This window comes from Marmota flaviventris, chromosome 1, assembly GCF_047511675.1.
Source record: "Marmota flaviventris isolate mMarFla1 chromosome 1, mMarFla1.hap1, whole genome shotgun sequence".
Classification (NCBI taxonomy): Eukaryota; Metazoa; Chordata; class Mammalia; order Rodentia; family Sciuridae; genus Marmota; species Marmota flaviventris.
Window position 1 is genome coordinate 13,287,980 of NC_092498.1, and position 24,388 is coordinate 13,312,367.

Genomic DNA, 24,388 nt, shown 5'->3' on the forward strand with positions numbered 1-24,388 from the left:
GTTTTTAGATCAAGGATTTTGTCTTTATACTTTTGATTGGTCTTTATGGTCCCTACAATGCAGAGCCTAGAAACTGTCATAAGTGTAAGGGGTGATAATAAACATTCAGTATTTAATTTGGGAAGAACATCACTCAGTAGCAGCAAATATGCATGAATGTCTATATATTCTATGTTGTTTGTTAGAAAATACTCTGATCCTTGGAATATCTTATAACAATTGTGCCTCTATGGTAAACTCTATACCATATGATATAATGAGCTAAATAATGCTGGAGAATAGGAAGAATCCCTAAAGAGGACTGATATATGCGAGCTCCAGTCTCTTGTACAATGCAAAAGTGGTGACTGGGATCCATATGTCTAGATAATAGGCAAATGAGGAACATCAAAAAGAAAACAGCAATGGATATCGCCATGCCCAGATCTGGTTCACAGAAGATGGAAAGGGCAAGGGGCCACATCACTGAGAACTTTGGATTCTTATGTTAGGAAATGGTAACAGAAAAGCATAGAATTAGACACAGAACCTTTCACCAGAAACAGAGCTCCAGCTATGGCCATGTCAGAAATCATGGCATAGGTGGAAGGTAGGGACTAAAAAAAAAGAATCATGATCAACTGTGTGAGAGACAGAATTGTATCTCCTGTGGGAAATACCTTTCTGGTGAAAGGTTCCATGTCTATTGCCATGCTTTTCTATTTCCATTTCCTAACAAAGGAATCCAAAGTTCCCAGTGATGTAGCCCTTTGCCCTTTCTGTCCTCTGTGAACCAGGTTTGTGCATGATGATCCATTGCTGTTTTCTTTTTGGTGTTCATCACCATTTGTCTTTTATCTAGAGATATGGACCCCAATCACTACTTTTTCATTGTACAAGAGACTGTATCAAGTGGTAAATCAGCCCAACCATGGTTTGTTAACTTTACTAAATGCTGCTGTAATGATCCTTACCCATGTAATAAAAATTCCCTCCCCTTCGCCAAAGTGCTATCCAAATTCAACTCTTGCCATATTGCTTCTGTCCTCAAACTGTGATGTTCACATCTGCACAAAAGCCCTCAGAATTACTTATTACAATCCATTGCATGATACTGTAATTCAACTCCTAGATGCCACCACAAACTTACTGAATCAAACAGTGAGATTCAGACCCAGAAATCTGCTTTTCCAATGCTTCATGGGTGTTCATTTACTTATTTGCTTCCTTGTTTGTTTATTTTATACTACCCTTAGCAATGCCAGACCTGGACATCAGTAGTCTCAGCTTAACTAGCCTCAACAAGTAGATATTAATAATATAAATGGTCATAATTATTCTATATCTGATAATCTCTTATGAGCTACCTAATGTATTGTTTAGTACCCTAATGAAGTGTTTCTCATCAAAGGAACAATTTAACGTTGAGGCAAAAGAATTCTTTGTGAAGAATCCCTTCCTATGAGAGCTATGGGGATCCCTAGTTACTACCCACCAAATTTCAAATGATGCTCCCACATCACTGGGATAACCAATACAGCCACACAGACTTCTGAATCCCCTCAAAATGGTAGCCCCAATGACCGATGAACTGTATTTCCTTATAATCTCTAAAGGTAATAGCTAACCCCTTCATTCGTGAAAATGACCTTCTACTAAAGACAGCAAACCTATGTGTCAGATTGGCTATGGCCTGGCAGGTTCCTATGTCCTCATGGGCCGCCTAGACCACTAAACCTCAAATGATCCTCCCTTAGAAATGATAGAACAACTAGCTAGGTTCTCTCCCTTATTTACTTATTAGACAGATACCTAGACACATAGGCAAAAAAATAGATGATAAACAGATACATGGGTGAATACATAGGAAGGAGGGGGAGAGAGAGAGAGAGAGAGAGAGAGAGAGAGAGAGAGAGAGAGAGAGAGAGAGAACACCAAAGAAGCAGAGATAATCAAGGAAGAATGGGAGTAGGGGTCAGACTTATTAGTCTGATAATGGATAAGCCTAGAGAGAGATTGGGTGGGTGAGTGGGGGGAAGCAGGGTAGGAGGAAGACTGATTCAGTAGTAGACAAAAACAAAAATAAAAAAAAAAAAACCTTGAATTGATTGTGAATCATTTTTACCAATCTGCCACATTGAGCTACTATTTCTTTCACTCCAACTATCTACTACCAAAAATTAATGATGCAGAATCTAATACTCAGGTAATCTAGGAAAAATTATGGGTATTTCCTTTGGATCTAGAACACTACTGCTACCACCTAGGAGTCAGAAGATCACAGACCAATGCCAGCAAACTATAACACTGGCTTATAGTACTGTTCTCCTTCCAGTGTCCCAGAACTGAGCCCTTCATCCCCAGATTGTGCTAGTTCTAATAACAGTCTTCAGAACTAAGAAAGACCACTCCTCACAAAAATTAACTAGTCTGGATAAAGCATGAACATGCGGGACTAACTAGGCCAGTTACATCTTTATGACTGAAGTCTTTCTCCTATGCCTCCATCCACTGACTAGGATTCTATAGTATTGGAAATATCCCTTAAATGGTGCCTTTACCCCTGAGAATCCTGAAGTAGCTAACACCTAAATGTATAGCTACTATACTTTGTTCCCACAATACTATTTTTCTGATTAGTCCTTGATCCTGAGAGTTTCAAGACAGTGAAACTCATCTAGTTTGTTGACCACATAGAAGCCACATTCTATGGCCCTTTGACCCTTGGCAGGTATCCTGGAAAATAGGTACTTTCTCTGACTTGCCAGGACCTTTATAAAGGTTTCACAGGCTTCATATGTACTACTTTAATTTCTGTCCAGAAAGAATAATCATTGTTGAAGAACAGATGAAGAAGTTCCAGCAAAGAACTGGTTCTTCCAAAAAGTCCAGACCCCTCCCTGACAGCCCTACTCAAAAGTATTAGAGAGCAACTGATAACAAAGCAGACAGGCCGCATCAGTTCCCTCAGTACACATTTTGGCCAGAACATTTGACTGAAGCCATCATGAACCAGTGTGGAACCATGTATTCTTTCAAGCAACAAATGCTTAGTAAAGCTACAAAGAAACCTGGGTCAAGCAGCATGGGACAACTCTATCCATTAAAATAAAAAACCTGTTCCCAAGAGAGCAAATTTTAATGAAATGCTGGAAAAGGAGAGGTAAACATGAAGCTGAGAGATCCAAGTAAAGATAGGAGTAGGGGTCAGGATTTATTAGTGTGAAAATGGATAAGTCTGTCAACAACAACAAAAAAGTTTGACAAAACAAAAGACCCAATCATTAAAGACGAAAGAGATACTAGTTAAAAGGGATACTCAAGGCAATAATAATAAGATGTAGACTCATTCTAAGAAAAGATTGGTCTTTGTTGAAGTTTCATACATTGGAAATTCTATAGCACTTTGAAATCAGATGGGTTTGATTTTGAAATAACCAAGTGTCACCTAAAACCATGAAAAAGTACTTTCAGTGTTTGTCACTTAAGTCCCATAGATAATACCTACCTCCCAATTAGACATAAAACAGAACTGCATGGAAAGTAATGCACACAAAGACGGACACCCAGCACCCCTTTCTGAGGAGTTTTTCCCTTGCATTGCCCATATGCTTGGCAGGACAAATCCAGTATGGTGGATATGGCTATCCTTCCTGACAACCAGACTTCACCTAATATCCAAAAAGGGCCTTTTACCTCCACTTGACTGTCCCAATCCAGAGAGCTGTTGACAACAATATCAGGGTAATCAGGCCAGACCTGCAAAGAGATAAATATGTAGCAGCAAGGCAACTTACCCTATGTAGGATTTCCTAAGGCAATTAACCATGGCCCTAGGGAGTAATAATACTTTTGAATATCATGTAGGTTTTATCAAGATAGAAGTGAAATCCACAAAGTCCTCACTATATCAATAAATACTGAATGAAAAATGGAAACTACTGACATCAGGGTCTACAGGTAGGGGCCTTGCTTTCCATTAATAGAAAAATTGCAAATAAACAACACACACAAACACACAACCCATGATAAATACTAACTAAATAAACACTAACTAAAAATAAATAATATATATAAAGAAATAATAATAAATAAATACTAACTAAAAAATGGAAACTAATGACTTCAGTATCCACAAGAAAAGGGTAAAACACAAACAAACACACAAACTATGGCCCTCTCCCACGATGGAGACTAGTAGTCACCACTTAGATCATACCTTTCCCCAGACAATGCCTCCACCATTTGGATATTTGATGAAGACATCATCCTCCACTCCCCGAGTGAAGGCAGGATAGGGCTGTGTCTCATTGCCAGAAATGGCTGGGTCCTGCAAGCAAAGCACAAGTCAGTCGGCAAAACAAAGAGAGAGATTGACAAGGGACAGAGAAAAAGAACTTCTTCATTGGGAGGTCCCTAGCTTCCACTTGCCTCTAGAGTTTCTGGGAATCTCTGGAAATATACTCTTCTTATTGTACTTGGAGTTCTCTGTTCTTCATATGGATAGAGGGACAAGAAAAGTGGTTCTCCACCAAAGCCCAGTCCTCCTCCCAACACACTCCATCCACACAGGCACAAAAGGACTCACCAGGATGAGGATGACCCGCATCCCATCAGCCCTCATGCGATTGATCAGGGCTGGAAACCCAGCAAACTTGGGGCTGAGGGTAAAGTCCAGCTGGCGCTCCATGTAGTCAATGTCTGAGTACTGCACATCCTGGGGAAGGACACAAGGAAACAGAGCTGAAAGTCCAGCTTCTAGAGGAAAAACACTCTCCCCACCTGATGGTGAAGTGAAATGGCTTCCTGTTGACTCTTGCAAATTCTAACTCTTTCAGTATGAAAACTAGAAAATTCATCTAAGTTTTCAAACTTTTACTCACAATAGAGATATAATATAAATCAGTAAAAATACAATGATAAAGCCTCTATATAATGGCTATTGTGAGAACATGTAAAATCACTTAGAGGGAAATTACTTTGTCAATGGCCATTATAAGGATTGATTGCATTTACCTTCCCCAGTGTTGCCCCTGAAAAAACAGTTTATATTAAGAAGAAACACAGAGTTAGCTACTCCGTTATAACACAATCTGAATGGTAAATTGGCTACAAAATAAGAAAAAGAAAAAAATAAAAACAAATCACACAATCTGAATGGTAAATTGGCTACAAAATAAGAAAAAGAAAAAAATAAAAACAAATCTCTTGGCATCTCGGAGGTAATTAGAAATAGTTGTCTTATAAGAATATGATACTTTGCATGATGTACTTCCCATTCATGGAACAATTGTAAATAATTGAGCAGTGAGTATAATAAAATTCAATTTGAAAGTGCTCTGCAGAATCAGTTATAATTATTCAATCCTGCTTCTCCTCAAATGGATAAGACTTTAGTCCATGTATATTTCTTTTGGAAACATATCTAGAAGCCCTACATTCAGCCAGTGAGTAGCTCAGGACTGATAAAATAATGTTTGCAGTGCAAAAACATATTGTGACACATCAATACATACTCATTGAATTTGGGCTAATTTTTTTTAATAACCACTACTACTACTACTATTGAGGGAACTTTCATCTCGTGGTGACAAGGACTTTTAGACCAAATGTCTAAAAATCAAGTAAAAGAAATGGAAGGAGGAGCAGTATAGCAGAAAACTTCTGAAGCCTTCCTTATCTTCTCACTCTTGAGTCACTGAGTCTGCAATGCTATAATATGGGAGTAAGGCCCCACCTGTATTATTGTCAGGATGGAAATCAGTGTTTCATCATGTCAGAAAGAAACTTTTGTGCTTTTGCTGAACCCCACAAAAACCCAACAAATAAATCCAGACACAGAGAAGCCTGAGTTGGCTATGAGCTCATAGAGCCAGTGCACCAATACTGAGACATACATAGGGGATCTGGGCAGCCACCATCTCATCATACAAGCTGGAAATCTCAGAATCATTCTCATATCCATAGCGACACAGCTGGAACCCCAGGGACCAGTAAGGTACCATCACAGGTCGGCCAATCACCTAGAACATGGAAAAAAATATTATTCCTTACAGGAGTGACTCAAATGAAGTTGTACACCAAATAACAAGAATATTTTTCTAGTGCCCCAAGATAGACAATCTACAAATTCAAATCCAGAGAAAACACTCAGCAGATGCAAAACCACTGGGATACCTTGAGAAAGCTTCTTGCTAGGCTAAAGCTCCTTCTCTTGGAATTCTGTACAATCTAAATTTACTCTCATTCCTAGAGGTGGCCTAGGTTATTGCTGAAGAATACAGATCCCAGAGGGAAAGTGCCTGGGTTAGCACATAGGCTCATGTCCTGCTGGTTCTATGACCTTGAACAAAATTAAGTAATCTCTTCATGTTCCAGTCCTTCACTGGTAAATTAAACATAATTGTAATGTCTGCCCCACGCTGTTTTGATGAGGACTTAATGAGTTATAAATGTAAAGTGAGCTGACATGCAATAAGAGATTGATAAGTGACAGAGTTAGTTTTCATTATCACAAAAAAGGCTACTGTCACCACCACTCCCAAACATCACTTCTATTACCCCCCATCATCCACACAAACACCACTATCATCACCCCATCACCATCACACACACAATCTCCACCATTTTCACCCCACTATCATCTCTATTACCCCACAGTCACCATCATCATCATACCCAACATGCACATAACTAGCATCACCACCACTTTAACCAACAACACACGACCATCACAACTGTTATCATCTCTATCACCACCACTCATACCACGAACACACCCACCATTACCGTTACCATCATTAGTACCTTCATCACCACTACTACAATCCTCACACATATGGTCATTTCCCCACCACCACCATTCCACCACCACTCCTATCAATACCACTACCAAAATTATCAGCACTAGGATCTTATCCTCTCCAACACTAATTCATACCACTAGGCTCAGCATTACCTCAGGTACAGTGACTACTTTGCCCAACGTGAAATAATTAACTATAATTTAATGGTAATTGGAAGGTGCTTATTGCTTTTTATTATATAATATAACTGTTTCTAAGAAACACCAACAATTCTACTTGTCAGAATGAGTTTTAATAATGAATGTAGTTTTAGGCAAATGGAATGTGCCATATAAATACTTGATGATCAGTAGAATTTCAACCTACCTCCGTGTACTGTTGAGTGACAAGCTCTGGAGTTGGCCCCAAGAACACATAAAAATCCAGAATTCCCCCTGTGGTACGGTATGTCAGAGCAGGTGTGGGCTGGAAAGTCACATCTGAAAAGATAGGAAAGTGACAACTGAAAATTAAGCTGGAAACCTTCAAGGCAAAGAACAATCTGTGAATCCCTAACTTCATTCTATTGCACTCTAATCTATTAACAGCACCCATTCTGTACATACTTAAATGAAATTGAAACAGTTCAGTGAAAGTCTACAGAGTCCCACCCCAGGATGTGTTCCCTTTGGTATGCCTTATTATCTCATTATATTTATTGTTGTGCTATTTTAAAACTAAGGATATAACTTCTATTTCACAATAGTTTAAGACACATGCAGTGGCAAAAAGACTACTCTAAAGGTCTGTGTGCACCTCTCTCAGTATCCACCAATAATAACATCTCCTAAAACCGTATACATAGTCAAACCAGGAAAATAACATATTATTAACTCCAGCATGGAACTTTTTCAGAGTACACCAGGTTTTATGTAGACATTTTCTCCCCAAGCCCTGAATTTCCAACTCTTTCTTATGTAGAGTTTCACTTTTCTTTATACCTTCAAACTTAAAGAAGTGAGTGCTGGACATATACCTTCAAAATTAATACAATCTATGCAGACACCTCAAACTTAAGAACCTCTAGGACATCTGGGACTAACTTGGATTAGGACTAACTAGGATTAACTTCCATTCTTCATATGACATTTCTGCCAAAATAGAATTGTATTAAATCTTGTTATCTCATGCTACAAGACTGAAGTCAACAGAATGGAAAGAAGAAAAACAGCCACTGTCCTCTAAATAATTTTGACATTGGAAAGCTGCTAGGTCAAGGACATTCTACAGTTTCACAGGATGACAGACTGGGAGACAACAATAGAAGGAGCGCTGGAATCATCCTACCCATGGCATTGCTGTTCAGCAGGAGAACTCCATGGGCACTGCCGTCCTCCTCTAGTCCCATGTAGTAGGGGTGGACGCCATAGGAATTCTTCTTGTACTGAGTGTCACAGGGGAGAAATCAAAGGAGGTTAGAAGTCATTGTAAATGAGAAAGAATATTAGAAAAACTTGTTTACTGAGATGGATTTGGTCTTCCCTCTAAAAGGAGGAAAACATATAAAAAGCACAAATGAAAATTATCCTATAGTCTAAGAGCAGAAAAAGAAAATCTGAGTCTGGGATCATGTAGCACAAGGTGACCATGATGTATGTGGGAGGAAAGAGGCAGAGAGGCACATATCCACAGGGCTCCTTGCTTACCCCGGGGGGTTCATCTCTGGAAAACATGCCCCACGTGTGCCAGTTCAAGTCTCTCCTGAAGGCTGTGTGCTCATTTTCCCCAAAGCCATAGATGTACTTGGAGGGCAGGCGGGTGGAGATGCGGAGGAACATGTCATTGAAGGTGAAGCCAAGGAGCTGAGAGTCCCAACTGCAACACACACACAAAAGGGTACATTCAGAAAAGAAAATTACCTTGCCTATTGCCTTCCAAATGCTGACTTTTTAAGGACAACAGAAGCTTTGATTCTCACCACAACCCAGAACCCAACATCTCCCAAACACACCACAAAGTCTTTTTGATGACAATAATCATAGATATCCCCGCTATGAACTTGGGAGTTTTCCTTCATATTCTATTTCTCAATTACATGGCCTGTTTTCAGTGTTCCCTCCACAAAACCAAATTCAATCCATCTCACCATCTCAGCTGCTAACACTCCACACAAGCCTTCCTTCAGCTCTTTCCCTTGAATAGTCCATTCCCTACAGCTTTCCAGATGGATATGTTTAAGTATCTCTCGTCATGTCACTCCCTGATGACCCTCTTCCATGGCTTCTCATGGACACACCTCATGAAGCCTTCCAGGCTGCACCTGATCTAAGCCTTCCTGACACCCTAGCTTCATCTCCCACCACTCACCTCCTTGCTCACTTCCTTGAATTTCATTCCTTGACATGCCAAGTTTCATCCTATATTGTGAACTATGTTCTTGGTCTATCACAAATGTTATTCCCTACTTGCATGGCTTTATGTTGGGGTTTCCTTCTCTGCATCCAGAATCAACTTCAAAAATTAACCCTTCAAATGAGACATACTCTCTCCAGAGTATCAAAATCAGTAACCTCACCATAACTCTTAATTATCTGCTCATTTACTTAGAGTAATTATCACTATCAACTTCCTTTTAATATAGTTATGTAAATTATTGTGGTGGTGGTAAGATCAGAGGAATTATCCATCTATGAACATAAATCCTAAAACAATACCTAATATATTGAAATAACCCATAAACATTGAATGGATGAGTTCCCAGGAACATGGAACCAACTCAGCCATCATCCCAATGCCAAACATTACCCATAAGAACAGGGCTGAAGGGGTTTGGGGTCCTGGCTGAGGAGTCGAGCACTTGCCTAGCACATGCAAGGCCCTGGGTTTGATCCTCAGCACCACACAACAATACATAAAATAAAGGTATTGTGTTCAACTACTTCTAAAATATAAAATTTAAAAAAGAAACCCTAACTTTAAAAAAGAAAAAGGAGGAGGAGGAGGAGGAAGAGGAAGAGGAAGAGGAACAGGAAGATGAGAACAACAACAACAGAGCTGAAGGAAATGGATCTCGAAATGGTAGAAAGAGGCCTGGGCCATTATCAATCTGGTCTATTATCAATCTGGACAATAGACCAGACAAAAAATGTACAGTTACATGGAAATTCCAAGTTAGAAATGAGCCACGTACATTACAGTGCCTGTACTCTTACGGCGAATTTCTATTCCAAATGGATTCTCCTTAATGAGGACATCATAGAGTCGACTCTCCGAGGTGCTGGATGGAGTACTGGTTATGTTCAAGGGGATTGGGACTTCATAACGACTCTTGTTGGGGTCATAAATCTAGAGCAGAAGAAACTGACATTAAGTAAGAATACAGATACAGGGAATGAGTTCTGGGTTTCTATTAGACACAGAAGAAAGGATGTGTAATTTACTCATCACTAAGAAATAAGAGACGCTTGCTAAATAGATAACCTGATTATTCTCAATCAATTAAACCATAGTGAATTTTATCAAACATCACAACATACACATCATGTAAATGGACAATCATTATCTATCAAAAACAACTTAGGTACAGATATTATCCAAATATACACCCTTATAAGAATGTTAACATCATTGGCAATGAGTCTAAATGCTATATATTTGCATTCTTTTAAGATCATGATATGTGGATTTAAGCGATACATCAAAGAACAACATCAGATTTAACAGTTTGATCTGAATCCATCATATTTCACTATTAAGGCTTCTATTACAGTATCAAATTCACTTGACCCTTTGTGCTAACTTGCAACTTCATTTTGAAACGAGTGTGGTTTATGATTGTATCATTTACTATTTTGTGTTAGAACAGTAACATATACGAATACCTAAAATTCTTCAGTATTGAAAACTGTTTTCTCAAAATATGAACTTGGATTAGAATAATAATAGACTTGCTAAAAATAATAGATTAAATATTCTATGAGTACCTCACAAATGCCCACATAATATTACAGAGGTAATTGGGCCTATGAACTTAATTATACAAGGCTACTGTTTTGAGAATTTCTCTTGCTAATGGAAAGTTAAAGAGAATGATTCATGACACTTTGGCAATGTTAGTAATGTAGAATTCTAGAAATTCTGAGAGTACAGGCAAGGAGATGCCTAACAATGTTTCTGGGACATTGAGATGGTTCCATGGGAGAATTAAAGCCTGAATCATAACAACTTTGAAGCTATAAGCAAGCACAAGAAATGAGATCAATCATTCTTGTAAAGCAACAGAAAACAAAAGGCACATAGTATTAAAGGCATCTCAGAAAGATGCAAGTGTTTCAGAGAGAGAAACTGTATGGAAAGTGGTGGACTAGCTGAAAGCAAGTTCTTCAAGTTTGAGCCTTTATGGGCCCACCACCAAACATCAATGCTATAGGAAGGACACTAAAAACAAGAACAAACACTGAAAATAACCACAAAGAAAACAGACATCATTCCTTACATTAGCACATGTTACAGATCTGAGATTCCAAGTTGATGTCGCACATGTGAACACGTACTATCCATGAGCCTCTGTGTTATATTTCAGAAGCACAAAGAGGAAAGACACATTCTGGCCACAGAAAAGCTGACAGTTTTAAGAGGGAAACAGACACAAAAACAGCTAGTCCACACATAGGCTTTAGATGTAATTAAACAATCTAAGGAAAAGAAATTATTGCACTTCATGGCTATTTAAGAGACATATCAATTTCAGTGTCCAAAACCAAACTCTTACATTGTCCACATACAATCCTTTTCAGTACTCCTCATTTCAGGTAACGTCACCATTGTCAACACAGACATGACAAAAATATGGTATTCATTTTTCAAGTCTCCCTCTCCCTTATCTACATTTACCATAAAGTCACCAGATAATGTAAACCCCTTCTTTTTGTTTTCATATATGACAGCGAAATGCATTACAGTTCTTATTACACATACAGAGCACAATTTTTCATACCTCTGGTTGTATACAAAGTATATTCACACCAATTCATGTCTTCATACTTGTTCTTTGGATAATAATGATCATCATGTTTCACCATCATTTCTAACCCCATGCACCCTTGCTTCCCCTCCAACCTCTCTGCCTTATCTTGAGTTCGTCTATTCCTCCCATGCTCCCTCCCCCTATACCACTATGAATCAGACTCTTTATATCAAAGAAAACATTCAACATTTGTAAACTCCCCCCCCTTCATAGTCTAAAATGTTGACTTTTTCCCCATCTATTTTCCTAATCTCTTCCAATCTCAAACCCCATATTTGAGAACACATATTTGAGAACATCTTAACTTGTCTCTCTTTGTTTTGTTCTCCAAAAACCTCCTTAGAGTAGCCACAAAACATCTTCAAATTGCAAATTAGAACAGCTCTCACTGGCAATGAATTCTCACTATGCTTTGAAATAGGATAGTAATCTAGTGCCCTATAAATTGAACCTTAAAAGAATTTCACATTTTAGAGTTCTATAACCTAACTTGAAAACACAATGTCACTAAAAAGGGCCTACTCAGTACCTGATACAAGTACCATGTTTACCTTAAATTGCAGCATTTCATCCTTATGGTAGGTCACCTGCAGGTGGAGGGGATTCACAGGTGTGGAGGGGAAGGTGTTGGCATAAACAGAAGGCTTTAAGGAGATGTCAGCCGTGGCCCCATGGGAGTTGTACTGGACATTGCTCACAGAGTACAGATCATTGACAAAATAACAATGAGGGACTCCAACAGAACTGGATTCCTGGAAAGGAAAGTTGAGATTGTAGATCAACAGGTGGTCCTAGAGTTGTCAAATAGAAATAATCAGAGAAGGCAATCTGTATGGAGATAAAGCCAACACAGCACTCATTCATGTACATATAATTAGGTAGTGATAAAAAGTAAATTTCTAGACAAGAGCAAAACAATTATTAAAAAAAACATGATGCCAATCCACATCTAATCTTCATTTACAGACCAGGTTCCTTGGAAGCCCTGTTTCTATGGAATTGAAGTACACACCTGGGTACTAGGGCTATGCTCAAGAAATTGCCGCCTAAGGTTAAAGATCTGGGCATCCATCAACACCTCAGTGAGGTTACCTCCCAGGCACAGCCTCGGGCAATGCAGTTTGCTTCAGAAGCACCATGCTCATCAGGGTAGCAGTCTATTTTTTCTTCATCTCTGATGATTGTGTTCCACTCCACTGTGTATTCCTCTCCCAGCACAAGACTGATGTCTGTGATGATGGCAACCTGAAGGAGTGGAAAACACACAAAGAAATATCCTCAGAACAAAGGCCTGGCAAGTTCTGAATAGTTTTATCAACACATGTAGGCATCAGACCAGACTCTCAACAATAGTAGTAAGATTTGAAGGTAGTTCCTGTATAGTGGGCTATATACATGGAAGAGGGAATGTTCACTAGCAACATGGCAAATGACATTACCTTATTAAAATCTTGTGCATCATGTTGTGAACAGAATGAGATCAAATAAAATCTTCGGTGATCACCCCTTTCCTTTCCTTCCCCTTCAAGGAAGACATCACTAGTTGCTTCCTCCTTGCTCTTTCTCAAATTTTAATAAACAAAATTCCCTAAAAATAGCTCAATTTTTGACAACATAGCACAGCTATGACCGTGAAAAAGTGAGAACTAGTTCCCGGGGACTTTCTGTCCAGGTATTTATTTCTAGATTTAAGGGTATTTTCTAACCCTATACCTCTCCCTACACACTCTTTCCTATCTCTCTTCCTATATTTTCCCACAACCAGTAACTTGCTGACAAAATCTAAGCAGCTACTTCCTATCACAAGAGAAGAAAAGACCTTATTCTCAACAACATTGTGCCATTGAACCATGCCAGCCTGTAAACTAATATGTCTATTACTAGTGTCTACTTCTATACAACTACTTGCATAAAGAAACAAAAATTCCAGCTTGTTACCATTTGGGGCTTCCTTTCCCTTGTAGCTGATGAATCCAGACCTGATATGCCACTTTCTAGGCCCAGCACCGGACCTATTGTCTGAACAAACCTCAGCTCAACTGCTCCACTAAACTTTAAACATCAATTAAAACATGAACGAACATTTCCAATATGTTGGTTTGGTCCTGAGTGTCTTCTCAATTGTTCATGTGTACTAATCATGACACCTCACTACCCACATTCAAACACTAAAGGAGTTCCTAAGGTCTTATTAATTAACTTATTAATCAAATATGAATTGAGTTTGTTTTCCCACATGAATCCTTCATATACCTTGCACTTTGCCATATACATAACCAGCCATACAGAAATTTATTCCTAACTTCATAATATGTGTATTCTCACATTGTGTTATCAGAACAAAATGTCAATTGTCATGATAGAAGAAGTCTAAACTCACTTATTTTCCCCAAATTTGGACCATCCCTCATGAACCATGTTAACCCAGAAGCTACAATGCCAGGATATGTGCAGTACCATGGTCAGGATTATTGGGAGAAAGGAATTTTCATTAGACTCAGCATCAGAGTGAATGATTATAGGCTACTCAGGATGGCCATGTCTCCTCACAACCAGTTAAAAATTATTTATTATTATTATCTAACCAAATATGTACCCATTGAGTGGGATCACCGAATCTTAGTCCTAAACTGGTTTTTTAGAATATATGTGTTGGAGATAACTTCTACTCATCTCTTTAAAGTTTTCAAAAAGTGGGAACTTCAGTATTTGAATTCATGGGACTCCTTCCTCCCAACTTTACCTTTCAGCATCAGCCATCAGCTTCCAGATCCCTTTTCTTCTTACCTGTTCCACACTTTCCTAACTCTGCTCTCTTATGTATCCTGTAACTAAAATGTTGAAAGTGAAGCCAGTGAGACAGAGGAGAACTCTGAGAGGCTGGGGAAAGTGGGATCATCATCCCTGCTGAGCAGGACCTCCCTGTCTTACTAGCTCTGCCCATCACCTCTTCACCACTTCCATTCCCAGGCCCCTGACTTCCCCACCACAGGCATCCACACAACCTCAGGAAGCAGGAAAACCAAGGTGCTATGAATAATTCTGGAAAAACAACCTCAATACATGGATTTTTACCTTCAGCTGAGCATCATATGTGACCTTGGGAGCAGTCTGACTCAGGACACCATTGTGTTTCACTGTAACGTTGCTGGGTTTCTGTGTCCCAAAGATTTTAATCTGCTGAAATGCTAAATTATTGGGATCCTTGTAGGTTGCTTGTGAAATCTTCACATCCAGGCGGTTCTGAAAGTCAAAATAGCACAATGAAGCCCAAAGCTGTGCCTGTAAAACATAGATTCTCCAGCCACTCAAATGCTCCATCCTAGACCAGAAGCTCCCCACTGCTCTGAATACCTCTTAGCTCTCCCAACTAGCAAATGCTGTGTGTATAAACTTACTTATACAATACTCATCAAAAAATAAATAATAAAATAAAATAAATAATCAGGAATAGACCATATTAATTCTGGAAAACAACATAGAGTATGACCAACTGCTTTGATTCATCAATATTATTGCCTTCTTTTGATAAGATGGATGATACATTATTGAAACTGAAGTCTTATATGACATTGTGTCATTTACCTGTAGCCATTAATGTTCTCATTTACTTATTTTTATGAAGATTGAAACATAATTACACATATGCACAAGCACATACGAGCCTATGGTTGACAAAATCTCATACCCTAGATTCATAAAAATATGCTACTCACTTGGGTGGCAGAAAACTCACAGAAAAGGTAAACTTTATTGGCCACGGTATCTGAAAGCAGAAGAAAGACAAGTCAGAATGGCCTGCCCACCACACAAGAACAATTTCATCTACCTCTCCTTAAAGCTCATTCTGCAGACCCAAGGAGTAGGATTTCCTTCCTTTCATGATGGAGTACTATCCCACAATATATATACACCATGACTTCTTATTCATTCATCTACATGTGATCACAGGTGTTTCTGTATCTTAGCTCTTATAGATAATGCTGCAATTAACATGGGTGTGCACACATCTATTTGATATGCCGATTTCATTTTATTAGATATATACTTAGAAATGGGATTGCTGGATCATAAGATAGTTCTATTTTCAATACTTGAGGAACTTCTACATTGTATTCTAAAAAGCCTGTACCAGTCTGCACTTTGAACATGAATGTACACACTTTTATTCCACTTTCTCCACATATACATGAACATTTGTTATGTTTTCTTTTTTCACAGTAAATATCCTAATAGGTATTAGAAGGTAGCTCAGTGTAATTTCTCTGCTGATTTTGATTTGATTTTCAGGACATTTTCCTATACCCCTTAATCAATTTAATGTTTTTGGAAAAACAACTATTCAAATCCTTTGTCCGATTTTAAAAATCTGATTCTTACATACTTGTTATTAAAATGCAATTTTTCCTAGTGTTTTTTGTGTGTGTGTGTTAAGGGACTTATCATATTTGTGGTTTGCACATATATTCTTGATCTGTGGGCTCCCTTTTCATATTATTGACTTACGTATAGGATAAAAACTGTCTAGCAAGATTTAGTCCCACTGATTTAATTGCTACTATTCTTATCTCTATTTTTAGTGTCATATCCAATTAAACACTTCTAAGACCACTGCCAAAAATAATTTTGGTTTTTTTCTCTCAGGAATTTATGGCTTCTCCTCAACTTTAAGTTTTTAATTCATTTTTCACAATAACTGAGATATAGAAACAACCAAATGGTCAAACTACTGCTTCATGGATAATAAATTGTTCTAATACATAAAAGGAATATTATTTAGCCTTAAAAATAAGAAAATATTGTCATTTCTGACAATATGGATGAAGCAGGGGTACTCTATAGTAAGAGACACAAGCTACACAAAGAAAGAAACTACTATATGCTCTCATTTATACGTATAATCTACAAAAGTTGAATTTGTATAAGCAAGACAAAACGGGTTGAAAAGTATGGGGGAAAGAAGTTCTTGTGAAATGTTGGTTCAAACATACTAACATTCAACTACAAGAAGACAAGTTCTGGGAAACTTATATGCAGCATGGCTGGTGATGGACGTGAATTAATTTGACTGTGGCAATCATTAAAAATGGTATTTGGGTATATTTTTACCTTGAATACCTTCAATCTTTCCATGTAAGTGAGATATTTCAAATAAAATAAATAGGATAATATTTAAAAGCTACATTTTTACATTGAGGAAATTATAGAGTATTCCAACAAGATATGGATCTGCCCTCTCTTCCTACAGTGACTTTGAGAAGATCCCATTCCAAGAGCTTTCATGCATATAAACCCCAGGAATCTATTTCCAAAGATAGGACCCCAAGAATTGTTAGTGCACTGGTGCCAAAACATGTGGTAAAACATAGCTAGATGCAGATACACTCCAAAAGTACATTCTCCTGGCCTTCCTGATATGTTCTTAACATTTGTTGCTAAGTATATGGGGGAAAGACATTTACATTACAGATGACTTATTGGAAAATTCTTGAACACATGTCATCCGGGTGTCCATAGATAATAAAATGTGAGTCTATTATAGATCACTGGCCAAAGGCACACTGCGGAGAAATAGAGACATGTTGTCCTCACATTGGTGGTTATTTGATACATCTCAAGTAGCAAAACCAGAAACAAACTCTTCTCTCAAGTGACTTTTGCTACTGTGACTGGGATATTTCTCCTCCAGCTGCATGACCAGCAAGAGTAAGGGGCCATAACACACAGACGTAGCAAGCAACACATTCTCATAACAGACTCACCTATTGATTCCCCATCATCCCAGAAAAGTTCTCCTGATGCTTCATTGTTCTCATCCAGGGCAATGATGAGACCTAGAGGGTTCTGCCGACTGTGGGAAACAGCAGTTACATAACACACAAAGGTCAGGACTGAAAGAATTTTGCAAATCCTTCATATTTCAAAGGGGAAATATTACTTGGAAAAGATGATTTTGTTTTCCTCAGGAACAAAGGGCAAATTAGAAGGTGTTTCTTTGTCTAGAATAAATAATGTTATATGAGATAGAAATACCCTAAGCATTATCAATAAACATTTATGTAGGAGGCAATAACTTAAGCATCAGAAGCACTGCAATAGGTACAATGAAAGCAATGACTACAATTCTTATTTAGAATACAGCCTATTGGAAGAGAAAGAGATCCTATTAAAAAAACTATGCATTCGGTCATTTTATAAATGAAACCTTCAGAAATGTCATCAGCTATGAGGGAGATCACTGGTCCTACCTAAGGACCAGTTTAACTCAGGAGGCAAAAACACAATAGCGCCCATTTGCATAATGCTACTTCCCTTACTTGATAACTTACTATTATTTGTGTTGAGATAAAAACAAAATCATTCTAACATTTGCCTTATAATGTGGAAACGGGAGCATAACACAATGCCCAAAAAGATGGTGCACAGTGCCGGAAGCAGAGAATAAGAAGGCAGGAAGAAAGCCATTTCCTGAGGCATCTCCTCATGGCCCCATGCCTCTGGACTCCCTGCTGAACTCTGGCTCATCATGTGCCCCTCCCTGGCCTTATGTACCCTAGTGTGTTCTTTCACACTTCAGCCTTCACTACACAGGTTAGGTTCTAGGATAGCACACTTGCCCACTCTCATTCTCTGTGCAACTGTTAATCAGTCACTGTCAAGAAGTACAGGACACACATACAAATAAATCCAAAGTCATAACTTCTTTGGCCTTCATTATAATACACATCAGAGACAGTCACCAAACTACTGAAGCAGAAAAATAACAGTGACACAATAGGTGAGAGCTGATAGCACTCCAGAATGACAGTCCCAGAGGATGATGGATTAGATATTCTAGAGTGCATACCCATTGAAATACTACTTGATCCCAGATATTTTCCAACAGAAGTATAATTAAAAACATTCTTGGTTTGGAAGAAAATAAGTAGACACATCTAAAGAGTATAAAAACCAGGAGGGTTGCCCTCTTTAGCTACCAATGTGGAAATTCAGAGAAATTCTGGAGGTATAAGAATACAGGTACTGTCATGATCTTTCAAATCTATCTGGGTGCAGCCCCAGATCAACATCTTCTAGAGAAAGACCCGAGGGCAATCCAGGCAGAGTGTGATGACCCTATCACCATACACGCATCTCAGCACCTCTGCTCCCCACACTCCACATGCTGCTGCAGAAGCCTCTGGTCCACTGATGGATGTAGAACTGGATGATTTGAAAAATGTTAAAACACAAATCACCAAATGAGCAAAAACAAAAAAGTAAAGCGAGTTTGGTAAACTGCTTTCTCCTTGAGGGAGATGGTGTTGCCCATCAGAAGTCGTAGTGAACCAGTGTGTAAAGAAGAACACTAGCCCTGTACTCACCTCAAGTGTGTGTTCAGTGCAGGCTCCTGCAAGGGCAGGATGTAGCCCCCACGGACATGAAGGTTAATGTGGTTGAGAGGCGCTGCTAGGTCCTTCCGCACTCCCCTGGCATTAGTGTTTGCACCCTGTGGGATGAGGAAACAGAAGATGAGGGAGAGGACACATTCTGCCCTGAACAGTGCATCTGGAAGAAGCCTCCTCTACCCCACTGAACGTGCTACCTGCTCATCAACACTCAGCACCACCTGACGGTAAACTTCTGCCTTCCCTCAGCTGCTGTGTGAAGTCCTAATGGGCTGCTTTATGTCTAGGAGGGTCCACTGCCTTTCAGCATGGCTACAGCACATCCCATTTGAGGTCCTAGTGTGGATAACAGCCCACCTTCACCCACAACCTCTTTCTGAGACACAAAGCACAGCTACAGGAGGCTGCACAGCCATTCCTTCACCTCTTGTTGGTTCCTCACACACTGTCCACAATTGCATGTCTGCAACTGCTCCTCACTAAGTGTCTCCTCAGTCACCATCTGTCCTCAGTCTCCACTCCCACCCACCTAACCAAAAGTTTGGCCTCCTACTTCACAGAGAAGATCAAAGTGAGCTCACATACTTTGTAATTCCTCTTCTTCTACTCCTTACCTGAGTGCTCATGATTGACATCTTTATCCTTCTCATGTGAGAGTGGATCCCTTGTATGAACCAATCTCTAGAAATCCCAGGGGACCTTACACATTTTCTCAACTAGAACAGGGCTGCTCAGCGTTGGCACTACTGACATTTGGGGCCAGATCATTCTTTATTGTGAGGCTTCCCTGTGCTCTTTGATGTTTATCAGCATCTTCAACTTCTACCCACCAAACCCTAGAAGCTACTTACTTCTACCCCACTTATGATTTCCCAAATGAAGCCACACATTGACAAATGTCCCCTTGGAGACAAAAGTCTAAGGATGGTTCCATAGAGGTAAGCAGAGTGGATATTGAAAACAAATAAAATGATGTATACATTAAAAGTTTATTTACAAATAGTTGAAAGCCAGATTTGTCTAGGGGCCAGATTTCACCAATATCTACTGAACAACAAAGAATAGGGTCCAAAACATGTGAACATTATTTGAAGAGGCATTCCTTCATTAATCCCAAACAGGGAACATTTATTTTAATTAAACATTAAAGTGTTCCTTTTCTCTAAGTAGCTTACTGCATCGACTTTTATCTTTCCATTTCATTCCTTGTTACTCTCCTCTTTAGCTGGAGCTGTATTCTACTAAAAGTCTTTGGTAAAAGTAGTTATTCTAGTGCTGGAGATAAAGCTCAGTTATAGAGTGATTCCCTCAAATGTAAAAGGCCATGTGTTCCATCCCCAGCACCACAAAATACATACACACATAAACAAACAAACAAATAAATAAATAAAATTATTTTTTATTATATGACACGGGAATGCATTACAATTCATATTACACATATAGAGCACAAACTTTTCATATCTCTGGTTGAATACAAAGTATATTCACACCAATTCATGTCTACATAAATGTACTTTGGATAATGATGTCCATCACATTCCACCATCATTTCTAACCCCATTCCCCATCCCTTCCCTTCCTACCCCTCTGCCTTATCTAGAGTTCATCAATCCTTCCATGCGCTCCTCCCTATCCCACTATGAATCAGTCTCCTTATATGAAAAAAAAAAAATCGGCAGTTGATTGTTTGGGATTGGCTAATTTCACTTAGCATTATCTTCTCTAACTCCATCCATTTACCTGTAAATTCATGATTTTATTCTCATTTATTACTGAGTAATATTACATTGTGTATATATGCCATATTTTTTTTATCCATTCATCTATTGAAGGGCATCTAGGTTGGTTCCACAGTTTAGCTATTATGAATTATGCTCCTATAAACATTGATGTGGCTGTGTCCCTGTAGTATGCTGTTTCTCTGTCCTTTGCATATAGACCAAGGAGAGGGATAACTGGGTCAAATGGTGGTTCCATTCCCAATTTTTCAAGGAATCTCCATACTGCTTTCCATATTGTCTGCACCAATTTGCAGTCCCACCAGCAATGTATGAGTGTACCTTTTTCCCCACATCCTTGCCAACACTTATTGTTGTTCTATTGTTGTTTGTCTTCATAATATCTGCCATTCTGAATGAGATGAAATCTTAGAGTAGTTTTGATTTGTATTCCTATAACTGCTAGCAATGATGAACATTTCTTCATATATTGGTTGATTGATTGTATATCATCTCCTGAGAAGTGTCTGTTCACGTCCTTGGCCAATTTATTGATTGGTATATTTGGGTTTTGGTTTTTTTTTTGGTGTTTAGCTTTTTGAGTTCTTTATACACCTTAGAGATTAGTGCTATATCTGATGTGTGAGGGGTAAAAATTTGCTCCCAAGATGTAGGCTCTCTATTCACCTCACAGATTGTTTCTTTTGCTGAGAAGAAACTTTTTAGTTTGAATCCTTCCTATTTATTGTTTCTTGATTTTAATTCTTGCGCTATAGGAGTCTTAATAAGGAAGTTGGGGCCTAATCCCACATGATGAAGATTAGGGCCTACTTTTTCTTCTATTAGTCGCAGATTTTCTGGTTTTATTCCTAGGTCCTTGATTCATTTTAAGTTGAGTTTTCTGCATGGTGATAGACAGGGGTTTAATTTTATTTTGTTGCATATTGAGTTCCAGTTTTCCCAGCAGTGTTTGTTGAAAAGGATATCTTTTCTCCAATGCATTTTTTTGCTGCCTTCATCTAATATAAGATAATTGTAATTTTGTTGGCCAGTCTCTGTATCCTCTATTCTGTACCATTGGTCTACCAGTCTATTTTGGTGCCATTCCATGCTGTTTTTGTTACAATTGCTCTGTAGTATAGTTTAATGTCTGGTATAGTGATGCCACCTGCTTTACTCTTCCTGCTAAGGATTGCTTTTGCTATTCTGGGTCTCTTATTTTTCCAGATGAATTTCATGATTGCTTTATCTATTTCTATTTCTCTGAAGGATGTCATTGGGATTTTGACTGGAACTGCATTAAATATGGATAGTGCTTTTGGAAGTATGGTCATTTTGATACTATTAATTCTGCCTATATAAGAGCAAGGTAGATCTTTCCATCTTCTAAGGCCTTCTTTGATTTCTTTCTTTAGGGTTCTATAGTTTTCATTATATAGATCTTTCACCTCTTTTGTTAAGTTGATTCCCAAGTATTTTATTTTTTGAGGCTATTATAAATGGGGTAGTTTTCCTCATTTCCCTTTCTAGGGATTTGTCATTGATATACTGAAATGCATTTGATTTATGGGTGTTGATTTTATATACTGCTACATTGCTGAATTCATTTACTAATTCTAGAAGTTTTCTGGTGGAATTTTTGGGTCTTCTAGGTATAGAATAATGTCATCAGCAAATAGTGCTAATTTGAATTTTTCTTTTCCTATGTGTATCCCTTTAATTTCTTTCATCTATCTAATTGCTCTGGCCAGTGTCTCAAGAACTATTTTAAATAGAGGTGCTGAAAGAGGGCATCCCTGTCTTGTTCCAGTTTTTAGAAGAAATGTCTTCATTTTTTCTCCATTTAGAATGATGTTGGCCTTGGGCTTAGCATGGATAGCCTTTATGATGTTGAGATATGTTCCTGTTATCCCTAATTTTTCTAGTGCTTTGAACATGAAGGGATGCTGTATTTTGTTGAATGTTTTTTTTTCTGAGTCCCTATTGAGATGATCATATGATTCTGATCTTTAAGTCTATTGAAGTGATGAATTAATTACATTTATTGATTTCTGTATATTGAGCCAACATTGCATCCCTGGGATGGATCCCACTTGATCGTGATGTACTATCTTTTTGATATGTTTTTGTATTCAATTTGCCAGAATTTTATTGAGAATGTTTGCATCTGTGTTCATTAGCGATATTGGTCTGAACTTTTCTTTCTTTGATGTCTCTTTGCCTGGTTTTGGAATCAGGGTGATATTGGCCTCATAGAATGAGTTTAGAAGTGCTGCCTCTTTTTAAATTTCCTGAAATAAAATGAAGAGTATTGACATAGTTCTTCTTTAAAGGTCTTGTAGAACTCAGTTCTGTATCCATCCACTCCTGGGCTTTTCTTGGTTGGTAGGCTTCTGATGGCATCTTCTATTTCATCGCTTGTAATTGATCTGTTTGAATTGTGTACATCATCCTGATTCAATCTGGGAAAATTATATGATTCTAGAAATTTGTTGAAGTCTTCAACATTTTCTATTTATTGGACTACAAGTTTTCAAAATAATTCCTAATTATCTTCTGTATTTCTGTAGTGTCTGTTGTGATACTTCGTTTTTCATCCTGTATGTTAGCAATTTGAGTTTTCTGTCTCCTACTCTTCATTAGCATGGCTAAGAGTTAGTCAATTTATTTTTTCAAAGAACGAACTTTTTGTTCTGTCAATTTTTTCAATTGTTTATTTTGGTTCAATTTCATTGATTTCAGCTCTGATTTTAATTATTTCCTAGCTTAATTATTTCTACTTCTTTTGGTGTAGATTTGTTCTTCTTTTTCTAGGGCTTTGATATGTAATGTTAGTCATTTACTTGTTGACTTTTTCTTCTTTTAAGGAATGAACTCCATACAGTGAACTTTCTTCTTAGAACTGCCTTAATAGTGTCCTAGAGATTTTGATATATTGTATCTATGTTCTCATTCACCTCTAAAATTGTTTTGATCTCCTTGTTGATATATTCTGTAACCCTTGTTCATTCAGTAGCTTATTGTTTAGTCTCCAGATGTTGGAATAGCCTTTATTCCTTATTTTATAATTGATTTCTAATTTCATTCTATTCTGATCTGAGAGAATACAGGGTAGTATCTCTATTCTATCAGAGAGATTTTTTTATGTTTGTTAAGAGTTTCTTTGTGGCATAGTATATGGCCTATATTAGAAAATGATCCATGGGCTGCTGAGAAGAAAGTGTATTTGCTCACTGAAATAAAATTCTTTAAAAAAAAGTCATTCTAGATACTTCTTTCTTAGTTCTCACATTTTTCTTTCTTTAATGTGGTACATATACTTATTTCAAATGCATTAGGGTTTATAAATGCAAGCATTAGCTCTTCTACATAGTAAGCATCATGGGGAAATGTGTCCAGGATTCCAACACCTAGAGCTCAGTACAGTGTTTGGCACTTGTGTAAGGCAGGGGCCAGTAGGATACTTGTGAGATGCCAGAAGTGCAAAAT

The 24,388-nt window shown here is 38.1% G+C and overlaps 1 protein-coding gene across 1 annotated transcript in view; it reads right to left on the reverse strand.

Annotated features, from left to right (window-relative positions):
- Mgam (maltase-glucoamylase) overlaps positions 1–24,388 on the reverse strand; it is a 208,646-nt gene that overhangs the window by 21,353 nt on the left and 162,905 nt on the right. The window contains exons 112-125 of the mRNA XM_071611523.1: positions 19,155–19,279; positions 17,553–17,641; positions 15,507–15,556; positions 14,866–15,033; positions 12,883–13,035; positions 12,342–12,542; positions 9,955–10,109; positions 8,471–8,639; positions 8,112–8,208; positions 7,152–7,264; positions 5,877–6,002; positions 4,568–4,696; positions 4,199–4,309; positions 3,676–3,738 (exon numbers count right to left, since the gene is read on the reverse strand). Of these exons, the coding sequence (XP_071467624.1) occupies positions 3,676–3,738; positions 4,199–4,309; positions 4,568–4,696; positions 5,877–6,002; positions 7,152–7,264; positions 8,112–8,208; positions 8,471–8,639; positions 9,955–10,109; positions 12,342–12,542; positions 12,883–13,035; positions 14,866–15,033; positions 15,507–15,556; positions 17,553–17,641; positions 19,155–19,279 (1,749 nt within the window). The remainder of the gene's footprint in view (positions 1–3,675; positions 3,739–4,198; positions 4,310–4,567; positions 4,697–5,876; positions 6,003–7,151; positions 7,265–8,111; positions 8,209–8,470; positions 8,640–9,954; positions 10,110–12,341; positions 12,543–12,882; positions 13,036–14,865; positions 15,034–15,506; positions 15,557–17,552; positions 17,642–19,154; positions 19,280–24,388) is intronic.